The 17,435-nt window shown below is 35.7% G+C and overlaps 2 protein-coding genes across 9 annotated transcripts in view; one reads left to right on the top strand and one right to left on the bottom strand.

Annotated features, from left to right (window-relative positions):
- The window catches only part of LOC112987058 (centrosomal protein POC5), a 27,282-nt gene extending 11,284 nt beyond the window's left edge, over window positions 1-15,998 (top strand). For all 4 annotated transcript variants that reach the window (XM_026106741.2, XM_064501018.1, XM_026106740.2 and 1 more), the window contains 9 exons: window positions 3,985-4,181; window positions 4,578-4,754; window positions 7,386-7,490; window positions 8,419-8,598; window positions 9,941-10,103; window positions 12,063-12,181; window positions 12,972-13,085; window positions 13,974-14,150; window positions 15,556-15,998. In XM_026106741.2, coding sequence (XP_025962526.1) covers window positions 3,990-4,181; window positions 4,578-4,754; window positions 7,386-7,490; window positions 8,419-8,598; window positions 9,941-10,103; window positions 12,063-12,181; window positions 12,972-13,085; window positions 13,974-14,150; window positions 15,556-15,705 — 1,377 coding nt within the window. In that variant the 5' untranslated portion in view covers window positions 3,985-3,989 and the 3' untranslated portion in view covers window positions 15,706-15,998. The remainder of the gene's footprint in view (window positions 1-3,984; window positions 4,182-4,577; window positions 4,755-7,385; window positions 7,491-8,418; window positions 8,599-9,940; window positions 10,104-12,062; window positions 12,182-12,971; window positions 13,086-13,973; window positions 14,151-15,555) is intronic.
- The window catches only part of LOC112987059 (ankyrin repeat and death domain-containing protein 1B), a 34,172-nt gene continuing 31,329 nt past the window's right edge, over window positions 14,593-17,435 (bottom strand). For all 5 annotated transcript variants that reach the window (XM_026106745.2, XM_026106744.2, XM_026106743.2 and 2 more), the window contains one exon: window positions 14,593-17,435. In XM_026106745.2, the coding sequence (XP_025962530.1) occupies window positions 17,377-17,435 (59 nt within the window). In that variant the 3' untranslated portion in view covers window positions 14,593-17,376.

The raw sequence follows: 17,435 nt of genomic DNA, 5'->3' as shown, positions 1-17,435 counted from the left end.
GCTTTTAAACTTTGAAACCTAAAAATTTAATTTCCTGTTCTTGTTATCAGTCTGGTTAATTAAATCTGAAAACATTTAAGACTGGAGCAATAAAGTAGCAAAGATGTGGAATGGTGACTCATACCCAAACAGTGGGAAAATTTTTTCTCTTCAGGCTATCAGTCCTTCGTATTGAGCCATTAAACTTCTGAGAGCATTTTAAAAAAATTCTGAAGATTTGAACAAATTGCTGCCTCCAGCTTGGTCCAATCATAGCAGTTTATGTATGAGGAAAAAAATTGTATAATCTTTCTAACCTTCATCTATTAAAAAGAATAAAAGGTTTCTGCAGCACATTTTGAAGGTCAGAAGATAGAAGTATTTGGTGCTTTTTTTTTTTTTTAATTTCCCTGTGGTGCATAAGGAAATAGGAAGTTATTTGTTTTTAGTTTTTATGTCCAGAAATACCTTGACTACTGAATCTCCTAACTGCAGGCATCTTTCAGAGATGAGCTGAGTAGGAGCTACTTGATCTCAATTAAAATGCTTGGGGGTCTTTTATTACTAGGAGTTTCTTCCAAGCATTCTCAATGCCTGTTTCACTAAAACTCTCAATAGTGTTTTTCATTCTGACAAAGAATTGTTAAGTCTTCAACTTCTTCTAAATGTACCTCCTGCTGAGAAAACACAGTCTGATAAATTTTGGGGGAGAAGGGAGAGAGGAGGCTATTGGTGAACTGAAAAAGCTTTTTTTTTTGTCTCCACTTCATGAAAACTGATTAAAATTGTACATTAGGAAAAAGCTGGCCATTCATGCTTTTAGGAATTGGAGTGAATGAGAGCCTCAGCTGTATTCTGCTCTGTAGATAATTATGAAGTTCTTAAACATATAAAACTATGAGATCCTTTATATACTGTAATGCATATATTTTCTTCCCTGAAAATTTTATCCTTAAAAGGTAGTATTACCTTAAGTGACTGTATGTCACTTAATATGCCAAATACTTACAGTATCAGCAGAAAACTTTAATCCATAGTGTGCATCTGAAGCATAAAACTGCAGATGTTGATGGTTTACATGTAAAATAGGCATGCAAATATTTTATCTATTCAGTTTGAGCAATAATGTGACATTTTTAACCTTAAAAACTAGGATATTGCTTGCATGCAAATTAAAATAGAAATAATACAGATTCCTGAAAAATTCAGCTGACTAGAGACAACCCTGGAGGTCACGTTGCATGTTTTCACCTAGGCCTAATGCTGAATATGATCAAATTCCAAATACATGCTTCTTGATTTACTGAATAATTGTATTTTTTTCATTATCTATTATGAAAGAGCAAAGAATTCAGAGTTTAGGTGTCAGGTATTCCTGAAGGCACTTTTAGTATGCTAGTATAAAAGTTGCTGAGCAGTTATCATTCAGTATAAATGGAAATCAATATTATATATAAGGGTACAGCAAATCTCTATTTAAAAAAAAATTTTGCCTAATTTTACATCTGAATGCTGCTTCTATGCAAGTCTGTCAGAGCGTATTTACTTAACGAAACCAGAAAAAGTCAGATATTAGAGGCACACAGAAAAAAGATCAGTAATACTGAGATAACGGACATCTAGAAAAACATGTAATTTCATGACCTCTTCTGTAAATAAAAATACAGTCTAGAGGTATGTTGAAGAAAATACATGTGGGTATTATTTTAGAAAGTACTTTCTATGTATTTTCTTGCATTTATCATATCTGAATGGTTCCATGTCCTTGATAACTTGGTGTACTGTGAGTGGCATCATGTAATGAAGTAAAGGAACAGGTGATAAGAATGCCTTTAATATGCACACAACTGGGAAATTTTGGCAATGCTACAAGATCAAGATAAATTACACAGGAAGATAATACAGATATGTAACAAATCCACTCAGTGGATTCAGAGAAAGGTATGTCCTGTGGCAAACAAGAGGGAATGAAGCTAAGTTAGGACAGTCTGTCTTTAGGGAGGATTAAGGTGGGGGCTGGGGAAAGATGAACTTGTAGTACTATAATCTAGGACAGTGACAGCTGTCAATCTAGTTTAATATCCTGTTTTTTACTGCTTACATTTTTTTCTGTTTCTTTCTTTCTGAATATCTTGTGAACTGTGCAGTATACACTGGATATCTTTGCAATCCAAACAAATAATTAAAAAGAATCCTTTGTACATTTTACAGCAGTAGCAGAGCTGAAGGAGCACTGCCACAAAGGGATGGGAACAAGTGGTGAAGGACAGAACTGGGAACACTTGACAGTAATAATGCTGCCAAAATATTTTGTACTATGAAACCCCAGCCAAATTCTACACTGAAATTAGATGGCCAAAACTACTTGAAATACATCTATTTTAATGTTATGTTTTTTACAGTCCTATACAGACACTGAATATTTGAATTCTGCCATTACATAAGCAACATTTCTCATTTGCATGAGAAACAATGACAAACCCTAGATGCCAGTCTTAGTATAGTGGTGTGATGGGGAGTAATCTACTTTTAGACTTCTGCTTATGTAATGGAGTGTGGAATTTAGTCTAGAGAAATGGCATGTTAGATAGTGCTTCTTCAGGTCAGTCTGATGGTAAGTTTGATGTGTATATAACATTGGAAGAAATGCCAAAAAAGAATGTAACTCTGCCTCTGCATCACAGCTCATCCTTATTTCCTTATTTCGGAGCATCGGTGAGGTAGTTTCATTGAAAACTACTTGCTGGGAGCCAAGACAGCTCTTCTGTCCACGTGCTATCTCACCTCCTTTGTCAGGAGACTTAATACTCCCTGCAATGGTTTGTGACAGTGGCTGTAAAAGAATGTCAATCATCAGGCTCAGAGCTTGGATAGTGTTAAGCTAGAAACAAAGATTTCCAGCATCCACCGAAAACACTGCTTTGTGATGAACAGTCCAGCTTATCTCTGCTTGCTTGTACTAGAAAGCAGTACCTACCCACTATGAAACCAACTGTACAGACAATATTCATTTTCAAAAATGAAAACTAAAATGTTGGAGTTTTCCTCTCTCCATTTATGCAAGAAGGAAAGTGTTCTTTTAAAATTGTCTTAATTGTGATTAATACAAGGAATTTGCTAATCCCTGTTCTTCCCAAATTTTCTTATAATCTTTCAGCTGTCAACTTTAATAACACATTTTCCATAAGGATCAACTAACTGTGAAACAATATTTTAACTACCTGTGTTCAGTTAAATGTGAGTTCATTTAGTTTTAGTCCATTTTCTTATCAGTGGAACTCAAGCCTGTGTCCGTTAGTTTCTGGGCATATCTTAATTTTTATGGTAGTCGTAGTTAGTGGCACCACCTGAAAGTAAGGCCTTATTGTGTAAGGCACTGCATAAATGCATAGTAGACATTTCCTGTCTCAGAGAGTTCGAAGTACAAATACATGAGCAAATTAAAGGGTGCAAGGAAAGCAGCATGAAGAGTTGAGCTGGGGCAGAGAGGGGAGAAGGGGCCATGCAATGGGTGCGGATACATACCAACGTGAAAATACACGCTACACTGGGCAGCTGCAAATACACAAGGATATACAAACCACTGTCCTGGGGAGTTTACAGTCGCTTTGAGGAAAATGGCAAAATTTGTAGATTTCTAATATGAGATGTTTACCTAAAAGCAGTCTGTATTAAGAAATAGACTTTTAGTTTTTGGCAAAACTATTTTCATGGTACTGGCTGTAATCATCCTCTTTTACATGAATGACCTTAAAAGTTTCAGTTTTTTAAGGGAACAGTAGTTTTGATTTGACTGCTGTTACAGTGCAACTACTGGTTTAAATATAATTATATTTTAGAATCTTGAGTTGGGTTCAGCTTGTTTTACACAGGAAAAGGAGAGGTTTGGTGGCCTTTTTTTTTTTTTTTTTTTTTTTTTTAATGCCTGGTTTCTGACTTGCATCCAGAATTCAGACCAGTTAGGCTTTCCAGAGTATCAGTCCTTGCTCTTTGTTTCATTTTTAGTTTTAATGTCAGTGAAGAGGCCTTGTGAGGTCAACATGGAACACCTTTGCCCTGTTCTCTCAGAAGACACTTCTTCACAAGGGTCTGCATGCGGTCAAAGAGAAATGAATGAAGAGATAGTGACTGAATTAACTGTTCCTGACGAAAAAGTGACACAAATAGAAAGCATACTGGATCTCTGGAGCGGAAGTCTTAAGGTATGTATTTTGTATTGAAACCTTAAGAATAACATACAGACGTCAGTGCTTTATCTTAGAATAAATGATAGTGCAGGTAAAGTTGTCGTGTGATTGCATTGGGAAATGGTGGGTTTTGTCGTGGAGTTTTGTCGCTGCTCTTGTTGTTTATTGCATGTAAGCAATATCTTGTACAAGAGCTAAGGACCTTTGGAATAACTTTTTCCATTAGGGATATTCAGTTGTTATCATTCAAGAGTTCGTTATGTCAGGCAATGCTTATAAAAAGCCTGCATAGTGAAGGCTTCACTGTAAATATTCATGTCCACTTAATCACTGAGTGTTTTAAGATTAAAAGTTTGGGGAGGAGAGAATAATTTTACTAATTTCACTACTGCCATTCCTTTAACTTCTCAGACAAATGTTCTGACTGAGTTGAGAAAATGGAAACTTAGTTTTATTGAACATCACAAGCTTGAAATGAGACAAGAAAGAGAGAAACACGCTGCACATGTCAGACAGTTGAACAATCAAATGGAAAACCTGAAAGAGTTGCTACATACTTATGAAATCTCTGTTGGCAGAAAAGATGAGGTAATATTTCAATTTCATAATTCAGTTGTTTTCTCTTTTTAGAAATCTCTACATTGACTCATTTACATACATCTTAATTGTACTTGAACAACAGAATTCTTCTTGCAGCAAGTAAAATGGATAAGTATAATATTTAGACTGAACAGTAGAAAAAATAATCATTGCTAATGATGTATTAACAGTGGAAATTTAATAGATGTCATCTGTAAATATTTTGCATTGTTTGCTTTTTTGAAATCTAGGGGCTATTCTTGTACTTTATTTGCTGTTACTTTCATGAGAATCACAGCCGTTTGGATGAGTCTGTTAGCTCTTAGACTTCAAGAGCTTTTAATTTTGGCAAGATTGGATGGGTTTTTCCATATTTCAAATGGACAGCAGTCTCCCAAATGTTTAGAGAGTCTCTATTTTGACAAATTCTTAGGATTGTAGGTTTGTGGTCTTTCAGAGAGAGTTTTTTACTGGCATCAACACCAACAATTTTGGAATTATGCAAAATTGTGGGTGTGGATGTAAAATTGTGACAGCCCTGCAGTCACATAACTTAATTGGATCCTCTTATTTCTGTCCTGAATTTTTAACCTTCTACTTGAGAAAACTTAATGGAGTTCAGATTATTAATTCCTCTTTTCATTAAAATAAATAAATAAAGTTTTGCACTCTGTTGTAGAACACCCATTGAAGGAATTAAAATGTGGAGAAAGAATGAAAGGTCACGTTCCATGTCCGTTTGGGAGATTTTACAGACTAAGCAAATACAAATGTTGTAACATGATAAGAACAGGAATACCACAATATCATTTAACTAGTACACGCATTCAGACCCATGATTATTTCAGTGTATACCATTCAAACCTACTTAATTCTGTTGAATATTATTGTATATCACTCATGTTTAACGTGTCATAATTCTTGGTGGTACTTATCTGCTAGCAAATGAAACAATTTCCTTATGCAGTTTTACCATTCTGCTTCTAAAATTCTTTTTACAAAGAATGATTTGACTTAATGGTAGGTGCCAGTACTTCCATGTATAACAGCATGGTCATCAAAACTGATGAATTCTGACTGGGTGATGAATTCTGACTAAATGACTTAGTTTCTTACTCTCCCATTGGATCTCTTTTGTGAGATTTCTCATGCTTTTAAATGGCAAAAATGTATTAACTAACAAACAGATTTAGGTCTGTTTGCAGTAGCGAAAGCTGATGGTTTATGCTAGTATATCACACTATTTCAAAAAAGGTAATAAATTATTTATACTCAGTTTCTTTGCTTTCTCTTTCCTAATTGAATTGTTGACAATTTATGAAAAATTATTTCTAATTTTAGATCAATTCAGATTATTATCTACAATATAAATAAGTCATTTTTATTCTGAAACTGCAAAAAGTTAAAATTAGTCATACTTAAGCAGAGAAAAGTAGCTTAATTAAATTAGATATATTAAAACACAGTATTATGAAGAACTCATTCTTAAAAACTAAAGACAACTCTGCTCTGCTTTAAATGTGTCAAAATGTCCTTCATGTGTTGCTGGCTCTGATATTTTCACGACCTTAAAGAAACCAAGCTTTTGCCTAGTAGCATTTCTTAAATATTCTGCAGATTACAACTAGAGCAGCGTGTATGAAATTCTGTATCAAAACTTGGCGGTTTTGAACTATTTGCTACATAATAGCTTTGATTTAAAGGTAAATTTCATTTTGCATATTAGTAATTTCAATGATTAATAGCATATAACATCATAAAATACTGTTCCTTATTATCTTTATGCAGCAGTTAGAATAACTGTAAATGCAAGTAACTCATTTCCCAGAATTTGTCAGTGTTACTCATTAGTGTTTGTCAGATGCAATTGAGGGGAGACTCTAGCTGAAGAGACTAGGCACAAATGTAGAGAACAGCTCAGTGATTTGGTATAACCAATTTACATCATGCCTGGACTAAATTTTAATCAGTGAACCTCAGCTGTTCCTGTTAATACTATTTATAAAGTATTTAGAGGTTGGTGGTTGAAGTCCTCAGTTACATTTTCAGTCCAGTATGCCATCTTGCTTCCCAAATGTTTGGATTCTTACAGGCCTCTGGATGATATCTTTCATGAGACCTTTTAAAGAGGATAACAATTCTTAATTTGATTTTTTTTTTCCTAGTTCATAGCAATTCTTTAGCTTGCTTATTCTGTTTAGAACATGGAATAAATTTTCTGCAGATCAACAGTTGTTTCCTTACATTTTTGGCCAATTAATACTGCACTAGAGCAAACTTTTAACAATATAAATGATAGCTGATTCACCAAGCTGTTTTTGTAAATAGATGATTCTTCTGACCTTATACTACAGTAACATTTGATTATAAGGAAGTAGAATGAAATCCTGCAGACATTGCAGGATGAAATGACAATTCAGTTGAGTTTTTCCTAAAACTACTCAGTGAAAGAGTTTAAGCGCCACAGAGTTGAACTCTGATTGTTTTTTGCCTGATTAGACTAAAAGGAAGATTTAACAGAAAGCTCCTTCTAAAAGCGAATGCTTTAAATGACAAATAACTGATGAAGGGAGTACATCTTATTTTATCTTACAAAGATTATAGCTATTGAAATAATGTTTATAAATAATATTTTTGCAGGTAATTGCTAACTTGACTCAAGCTTTAGAGAAGCAAAAGGAGAGAATAGAGTTGATGAGAAAATTTATGCTGTGGCGGATTCAGCATGTCGAAGCCAAACAAGAGGTATGTGTGCAAAATAAAAATGCGGTGAAAGCAGAGCCTCTAAACTTAAAAGGGTCAGAGTTGCTGATGTTCTTGTTAGAGCCGGAAGAAATGACAGTGTTCCTGTTTTGATGTTTTTGACAGTGTTGAATAACAGTTTGAAAACATCAATTCCAAAAAGAACATTGCTGTCAGAATACCTATGGATGAGGAAAAAAATCAAACGTCTACTTTTTTTAATACATATATATATATAGATAGATTCAATTATTGTGATCAGCTTACAGCAAATCACTGTGGTTTTCTGATCCACACAGAGGGGCAGCATTTTCTCTTTTCTCTCACTCTGATCTTAGAGTTTACTAATTACTAGGAGTCTGGTTTGGGAATTTACTCAACTTTTTCTTTTTTTCTAATTAATTTATGAAAAATTAATTTAATTTTATATATATATATATATATATATATATATATATATATATATATATATATATATATATATATATATATATATATATGTTTTTTTCCTAAGTAATTTATGCTAATCATCAAGGATCATTGTGACTGCAGGTTTTATGTGGATTTTGCAGTGGCTCAAAATGTGCCATATACCAACTTAATAGCTTTGTATATGCATGCTGACAGCACGTGTGAGATGGTTGTTTAAATGTCATTAAAATAAGAATAAAGGGATTTTTTTGTTATCTAGGAGTTCTCAAATGTATTTTCTGTAGTGGGGACAGTAATACTCATGGACAGGTAGGCAGGGGGAAGAATTGAGCTGTTCACGCAATGTTTGTGTACCACTTCACTGTGGCACATGTAGCTCAGTTTAGGCATATTCCTCCTGTGATCTGTGTAATACATTGCAAAACAATCATCCACACTCTCTTGAGTACTTAAGTTTTCAAAAAACTTGTATATAATGCGGTTATATTTGTTTCCTAAGGAATATGCAAATAGAATAGCAGACAGACAATTCCAGACAGCTTTGATGAAGAAGGTATGGGCAGCATGGCGCTCTCTTAGTGAAGCAAGATGGAAAGAAAAAGTAGCAAAAGCCTGCCAGTTAAGGGCAGAAGATGTCTGTGTTCAACTCACTAATGATTATGAAGCCAAACTTGCAGAGGTAAGATAAGGTTTCTTTTTTCATTCTTTTGGAACATTTCTCCTGCCCTGCCAAGTATCTCTTTCTCAGCAAACTTGAAATACATGAGGACTTTCCAGAAGAATAGCAGAAAAAAGCTCCAAGCACAGGAGGAGATGTGAGGAGATCTAAGATCTCTACTATGGAAGTTCACTTTCTAGATGTAATTTTTTTTTTCCTTTTTTCCATTAACTGATATAAAATGATGCTGATCAGCACACACAGGTGAAGAAAACTGGACTCTTCTTGAAATGAGATGAACCTCTGTTTGCCCACCTGTAAAGGGGATGCTGTTTGTGTCCTAATAGCATATTGTTAATATTTGCTGTGCATTGGGGGGCCTTCTTAAAGAAGACATAGTGGAAATAAAAGGCTATTATTGTTATGAATGACCTTAATTAGTACATAGTTTTTTTTCTATAATAGCTACTCCATTAAAAGCTGAATTTAAGTTTAGCTTTGCCTTTGCCTTGCCAATTAAGCTTATCAAGGTATTTTGAAAATTTTTAAAGGTGAAATCAATTTGTCAAGATGTATATAGGTACCAAGAGTAAATTAAAGTAAGTTTTAAAATATGCATTTTAAAAGCTGTATATTTTAGCAAAAAGTTAAGCCTAGAAATTTTAAGAATTTGCTTACTAGTTATAGTTGCTCTGAAATAAAATCTCTTAATTTTAGTATGTACAAGCTTAGGCATTTATTTGATAAATTAGAGCTTGAAGCCCAATTTCTAATGAGTGGGATTTCTAAAACTGTGTCCTGCCAAACAGTAGGAGTTTTGTTCTGAAATCTTTTGAGACTCCTACCTGAAAATGCTGAATTTTGGAAAATGCAATAAAGGAAAATACAATCAGAAAGCAGTGAATTACAAGAGCCACTTGGTCTGTCATTTCTCAGTATTTTTTTTCTTTTTATAATGGCTAGAAAAGTGAGATCTCTGATAACTATTTGAGTGTGAGATGAATGGTCTCCTGGGAAAAATTATTGCTCTGACTATTGAGAGAATCCAAATTACTGATGAAATTCAGCAAGTTAGTTGCCTAACTTCTAGACAATAAAAACTGGCAAGATAAATTTCTGTTTAGTTGGTTAGGATCCTCCAGTCCTTCTGAACCCATTCCAGTAATCTCTGTGCTTTAGTATGAATAATGTGCTCTAGTAGAAATAGATGGCAAATAACTGTCTTACCTGATGAACTAGAGATTTTGAAGTGAAAAAGCTCATCTTTGTAAAAGTAGTAAGTGGCTTCTAACGTAATTGAGGAATATACTTGTGATTTGCATTCAGAAGCACAAAACAGCTGTTTCCTTATTCTCTTTTGTAGCTAAATGCTTCTTTGGAACAGGCAAAAGCTGAGATTCTGCGACTGCACAATGAAAGAGAACAGTATGAAGACACCATGAAGAAAGCTTTTATGCGTGGTGTATGTGCTTTGAACCTGGAAGCAATGACCATGTTTCAGGGCAAGGACAGTAGGACAGATCCTGGTCAGTACAAAAGCTATAATCTGGTAGTGTTTTTAAAGGATTCTCCCCTTTTTAATGTGAGAGTTTATGGCAACACACAGTTGATCGATCTGTTACTGCTTTTTAAAAAAAGCCCAGTGATTGTTAGGAAATAATTTGGTGCTGAAATTTGTACTGTTTTGGTGGGGGCAGGAGGGAATCCTGCAAAGCCCTCCTCTGTTCTCTGGAAGCTTATGGTGTACAATGAATATGCTTTTCCCAGACAGCATTCCCTTTTTTTCTTTCTTAATCTTGCCTAATAATGCAAAAAGGGCAAGAAAGTCTCCCAGGTTCTGCATTTAGTAGGAGTGCTCTGCCAGTACAGGAAACACCAGTGCAAGTATTTCAGCAAAACACTTGTAAAACATCTGCAGCTGTGCACGAAAGAGCTATACTCCATTACAATCATCCCCTCAAAGTGAAACAAGGTACAGCAGTGGAAGTAAGTAAAAGCAGAATTTGGTCCCGTAATAGATTTGTAGGAAGTAAGTAGATTAATAGTGTGCAAGTATCTCAGCCTTAAAGGGTCTGTAACACTTGGTGCCAATGGTGATGATCAAAAATCTGCCTTGTTGATTTGCTGATGGATTTGGGGGGTGGGGAGGAGAAGATATTTTCACTTCTTTATGTATTTAAAGAAGGGGGCATCAAAGCCACAGAATTAATATCCCATAACTAAAAACAAACAAACAAAACCAAAAAACACTGCTTTGTTAAATAATACTGATCTATGTTACTTGACTGGTCTGTAATTGTGCACTGATCCTGTCTTCACTTAAGCTTACTGTGTGTAGGTATGTATATACAAAAAATGTTAAAAATATATATATATATTTTTCACTCCTGAAATCATTGTGTTACACCTATTTCCTTCCTTATTATATTTTTCCTGTTCACTTTGTGAGCAAATTTAGATGCATGTATCTTAGGCAATTTTAGTGATTTATTTTTCATCTAAAATAGAGACTGATTTGAAAACAAACTAAACAAAAACCTACCACATGGTGACACTCTAGTCTCTAGAATGAAAAGAATACCATTATCCTAGCACTGCTGATAGTATCTGCTTTAGAAAGGGAAGAGTAAATGAGAATACATCTTTCCCTTAAAGAAGTATGTATTCTGAAAAAACATGCTGAAAGTGCTTGAAAAGGCTGTTGAGCTTAGGTGTGCAGCTCTGACCTCCCCAGGAGAGGGGCACTGAAGGACAGAAGCAGTCTGCTCTGAACCCCAGTCTTGGTCCCCACCCAGACTGGGTGTTGCACAAGCTCCAGCTTGGCCTGACCCCCCCAGCTGCTTGGGTGGTCTGGAAGCTGCAGTGCCCTGCGTGTACATCTCCCAGCCTGCGGGCAGATGGGGCCAGCTGGGTGCCAGCAGAGTGTCCCAGCCCCACAGCCAGGATGCAGCCAGCATACAGCCCTTGAATGTGGAGATGAGGTGCTGCTGGGCATGATCTGTGGCTCCCCGAAATTGCAATATGTTCTCAAGAAAGTCAGAATAGCATTTTATGCTACTGACAGGGAGACCCTGTAAGGACCTCACGCTGTCTCAGATGTCTAGTATGGTACAGCCTTCCCTGCTTTGTTGCTGTCTACCTGGACTGGAGTTTGGCCCTTAGTGCAAGAGTAGCTCTTTCCCAGTGGATTTTGTATTGGTAAGCTGTGTTAAGAATCTTAGTTCTTTGCACTACCACTCTGCAACAAGTGCACTGGCATAATGCAGAAATTAGCCCCTTAAAAATTTTATTTTCAAGCCTCTGAAAAGAAAGTTCAAATACAAGAAAGCTTTTTTTTAAATATATCCCTACAAAGAACAGACTAATCCTTTTAATTAGATTACAGAGAAATCCCAAAGGAATAGTAAAATCTTACTGTGACTCATCTCTATCCCCCTTAGGGTTTGCTAGATTCTGTGCTGATCCCATTACTTTGTGTTTAATAGATGTCGGAAGTAGGAGAGAAGATAATGGTACCAGTGTTGCAGGAAGGCTACCTTCTTCACAATATAATCCTCCCTCACCACCACCTCCAACAGCAGCTAGTCTTCAGCCGGAAGACATGGTGAGTATGTGGCTGGAATAGAACTGCGTTCACTGGGGATGAAAACTAATTGCCTGCGTTGGCACTTTTTAAACATAAATGCAATAGCCCATGAGTTGAAAGAACTTAATCTGAGATTTAAAATGAAACCTACGAGTATGTTGAGACTGCACTGTGTAAACAAAGTGGCTGTGGCATGGTTTTTGTGACTCGCTGTGCTTTCATTAAGCTGTTTTTTCTTCTAGTAAAAAATCATCAAACTAATGAAGACAAGATCTTTGTTATAAGCAGAATTTGCTTCCAAGGATCTTTTTTTTTTTTGGGGGGGGGGGGGGGAAGCTCTTAGGAGCTGTTTGCAAAGAACCTGAGCTTAAAAAATAGAAGTTACCTTGACTTCAAGCTTCTTTTTAAAAAGCATAAGTATATAGACACTGCTGGAACTCAACTTACTGTCTTCTCATGTCAGCTTAGCTTGGTCATTATCCAGTAGCTTGGATGTTTTGGACCTGCACTGGAGTCATGGTGAAGATGTCATCACTGTGAAACAATTTCATGCTACAGTATAGGATAGAATAGAGAAGAAATGCTTTCCTCTCCTCCCAGTTTTTCATTCCAATAGTATCAAATTTTACTAAGTTTCTAACATCTTTGACATGTTTTAAGTTAGCCAGAAAACAGGGGGAAAACAGTTATCATATCTGTAAAGAAGTTAAACTTAGCAGGGTAATTGGAATAATCAAAAGATTGACTAATTAAAGAGTAAAACTGTATTTTCTGAAAAGTTATTCTTTGTAAACTGATTCATTTACAGTTTTCTACCCACCTGGGTCATGCCAGCACTTCTCAGACCAGGCTAGATTCTGATTCTCCAGTAATCATCGCTAGCACAACTGCAGGATCTGGTCTGACATCAACTCAAAAACTGGTAACATGCTGAAATTAACTTTTTAATTTTTTAAGACATAATTATAACAAATATTAGTTTGGATATCTTCTCCCAGTTTTTTCAGAGCAACACTATGTATTTGAGGAAATTGGCCTAGAGTTTACATGAAGGGGTGAAGAGAGAAGCTTGAAAATGCTCATTAATGTTAAGGAAAGGTCATTTATGTTAAAAGCAGTTTAAAATGATTTGGGGGGGATGGGGGGGGAAATATGTGTGACTACATAAAATGAAGAATAGGAAAGTGTACGTACACTTACATACAACACAACAGTAACAATCAGTGTTTCACATGATACCATTTAGTTATGGAAGAAGTCTGATTTGCTTTGTCATCCTGCTGTTTGCAGTGTCTCTCCCCTTCCTTCCTTTGTACTTGTTTCTAAACTGTCCTTTTTACTTTTCTCCACTGTTTTCTGCATTGCTCTCCTTTCCTTTTCCCATTTGATACAGTTTGCTACCATCATCAGAGAAAGACGCAGCATTTCATTGCATGGAAGCTTTCTTATACCTGCTATGTCACTGCTAGAGAGACCTGCCAGTGATGCAAGTGCCTGCAGCTGTCTCTGGTATATGCAGCCAGAGAGCAAAGCTAAACTATGCATGCTGCTTGCTTGATTAGATTAGGCTTATTCCCTTCAGTGTAATGGTCACTTGCGCTAAACACTGTCTTTTACTTAGAATGGAGAAAGGATAGAATAAACCAGGTTCAACTAGGTAATAAATTCAGTCCTGTAGAATGTAACTGAATTACCAATGATGTCCCATGTTCTGTTCAGGCACGTGGCTAATACATTTAAGTAGCTACACTAGAGCATTGTAGATACTATATTTAGAATTTTTACCAACTAACATCTAGTTTATTTGTAGCCCATGGCGAAAGTAATAACATCTGCTCAACAGAAAGCAGGAAGAACAATCACTGCTCGAATCACAGGCCGATCTGATATGGGACAAAAACCCAGAATTTGTAGTAGTTTAGCAGTGATGGGAGTTGTTCCACCCATGAGTTCAGTCATTGTTGAAAAACATCATCCAGTTACTCAGGTAAGTCAGAATTATGCTTGCAGCACTATTCTTTTTATATATGGTAGTAGTATTTTTAAAAAGTGACCACAATGAAGAGAGACTTGACTAGGCTCAGACTTGAGTCCTGTTTTAAAATAATAAGCAGTAGTGTCTTTGGACTGGGTAGAAGGTATAGCACACGTTGTAAGGAGAGGAAGTAAATATTGCAACTTTAATCTGTCTTGTTTCTGTAGTAATTATTTTAGAGGTCGATTAGTCTTGGCTTTCTCCATGAGTCTACCTCTTCAGGGAAGTGTTGAGTTGGCTGTCATCACCTTGCAACTTGCAATTTAAAGACAAGCTTCACCAAGTGTAGGGAGAAGAATGACTGGACCAAAGGCAGTAGAGATATAGGTTAGACTGACAGGCTGAGGGTAGGGAATTTACTGGAAGAAATTAAAACCTGAGCCCAGAGGCAACAAAAATTCATGCTGTATTTTTATTCTTACCCTGCCCCACCCCTTCCATATTTCCTACAGAAAACACTGTAAGGTAAGTGCATTAACAGGGTATGAAAACAACATACAGGAGGGCTGTAAACAGTGGCCTAAATGGCTTATGCAGTCACTACATTTTCTTAGATCGATCTGAGCAAACTTTTTTTTTTAATGACTGGAAGTGTTCAAAACATGACTTAGTTGAAAATGTTTTATACTTTAACCTGTAAAGTAGTATCTGAGTCTTCTGTAAGCTATTTAAAAGTCCAGCTTTTCCTGAGTGATAATACCAGAACAAGCAGAGATACTTCAGATCCCTTCATTCGAGCTGAGGGAGTTGCTGGCATCTGTTCCTTTGAGGGATGTTCTGCTTTCAGTCGTGTGACACTCTTAGAAGTATATACCATGTACTCTTCTTGTAAATAAATGCCTAATTGGAATTCAATCAGATTGAACTACTTCTTTCAAATTAATCTGATAGTGGAAAGAGCTTACCTTGATTAAAAGCAGTTGGACTACTGTTTATTACAGTAACTACGCTAGCTGTTTCACACTTGTCAAGGAAATGCAAACCTCTTCCTTTCAGAGACCAATTTAACTTCCTTGTAACAAATACTGAACTTAAAAGGAATGTTGGCATGATTAAATCAGCACTACAGAAAAAAAAATGCAAACAACCTGAAACAAGATTGAGGTGATACAAGCTCAGGCTATCTAGTTAATCAGAAGTCTAGCACTTTTCATTTAGTATTCTAAAAAGTATCTATTACAGATGAGGAAGGAAAAAAAAAGAAAAATCACTCATACCTTTAATGTCACCTTATGACTTTTTTTCTTGAGAAGTATATAGATCACATCTTTCTATTTAAACTACAGCTCATTTAGAGCTAATTTAATGGGAATTTTTTAATACTGTAAGTGTTTTGTTGTATCTGATTACATTTCAGCAGACCATATCGCAAGCCACTGCTGCTAAATATCCTCGAACTGTGCTCCATGCTTCTGGTTCTACCACTGTGAGACCTGCAGGGCAAGCTGGGCGAATGCTTCAGAGCCAGCCTCCTGCCAGTGTTCAGTCAATAAAGGTTGTTGACTGAGTGAATATCTTACGCACGCAAATCTTTCTCACTGGTGGAGGGTTGTTACAAAGGTACAATTTAAAGCTCTTCCCAGTGTTTTCAGACTTGACATAGCAAGGCCTAAAAGGTGTATCATGTTTTTACTTTTTAAAAAAATTTTGTAAAAATGCTTATAGTAAGCATGTGGAGGGGGGGGGAAAAGACCTTGAAACGTTGTTCTACCTCCAAACTTTTTGAGAACTTATTTTATTAAGATAAACACTTTATTTAAGGAATCTGTTGAACACTTTTAAATAAAGGATCAAATATGACATTTTTGTCTGAAGCTCTTTTGTTTAGTTATAATGTTACTAATATCTACTTTCAAGTGAAAATCAGATTTATTTTAGTTACATATGCTCTTAAAGATCCTATTATAACTTCAGACCTAAATTCTACATCAAACTTTAATGAATAACAACAAAGGGGTAACCTTCACAACCAGGATGTGATTTGGTTCAGGTGAGTTACCTAATTCAAATCGCTAAGCATTCTCATTTTTCAAGCCAATGTAGGAATTGATGCTTACCTGCTGTAGATCTAAGAATTTGTGATTTATCTTAGATCCCCAATTTCAAAACCTGGGGGGTTGCCTACCTGTTCTTCACTCTCTTGTAGAAAGATGTTGCACACAAGAGGGCAGAGTTAAGTTTAAGACTTCAGACCAAGTATAGAGGTTATCATAATTTTTAATACAAACAGTAAGGTTCAATGGAAAGTAATTTTAGCTTTAATGGAAAAATTGAAATATTGCCTTGTCTGTCTGTACGTAGCTAGAGCTACTGCTGTTTTGTTATAAAAGAGACCAGGAAGATAAATATTTACATAACTTTCTAGATGTAAAATATTTTCAATAATCTAAACAGAAGGCCTTTAACCATGTTCTGAAAAACACTACCAAACATTAATTCAAGACATGAACAAGAACTAGGTAAATATTAATTTCTGAATATGCTAAGTATTAAAATATCAAATGTCCTTTTTGAGTATGTATACAAGGATATGCCATGACTGGACAAGCTCTGCAGCCAGTCACAGATGGTTATAGACATGGCATTTTTGTGTATTTTCACTACATAAATCAAATGCTTAAGAAGATGCGTTTGTTCCAGGTCCTAGCACTAATCAAGGGAAAAGCCCTCTTCAGACAGGAAACCTATAATCCTAGCACTAGATTGTATAAAAACCTGAATCCAAAATGAGGCCAGATGCCAATCTATTTCTGGAACTGTTGATTTATACACATAATTTTCACTTATTAAATTTAATTTCTTTCAGCTAGAAAACATCTCATTTATATTTCATGTCAAACAAAATAGCTTAATTGTGCAGTTCCAACATGGAATTATTATAGCAATGTTATGTCAACTACAGAAATTTTCAGGGGAGGGAAGGGGAAAAGAGGAGGCCTCTTATTAACAGTGTAGTCACAAATAACCAGCCAGCCGTTTGCTCTTGAAAGCTGTAAATTATTGTAGGGCAAAGCATGAGACAAACAACTAACCAGCATTTCAGGAGTGCAAGTTCTTCTAGCTTGGAAAAAGTTATACAATCAAAATAGGTTTCCAAAAAAATTCTTATTTGTATTTTGAAAGGCACTTTCCATCTGGCATGTAATTCCATCATATATACCATGTTCCCTTGATGAACTCATGAAATTGCACATTTTCTGGACTCCTTGTCAGTGCTACTTTCAGTTCTGATCTTCT

Source organism: Dromaius novaehollandiae, chromosome W, assembly GCF_036370855.1.
Source record: "Dromaius novaehollandiae isolate bDroNov1 chromosome W, bDroNov1.hap1, whole genome shotgun sequence".
Lineage (NCBI taxonomy): Eukaryota > Metazoa > Chordata > Aves > Casuariiformes > Dromaiidae > Dromaius > Dromaius novaehollandiae.
This window is presented reverse-complemented; position numbering and strand designations above follow the sequence as displayed.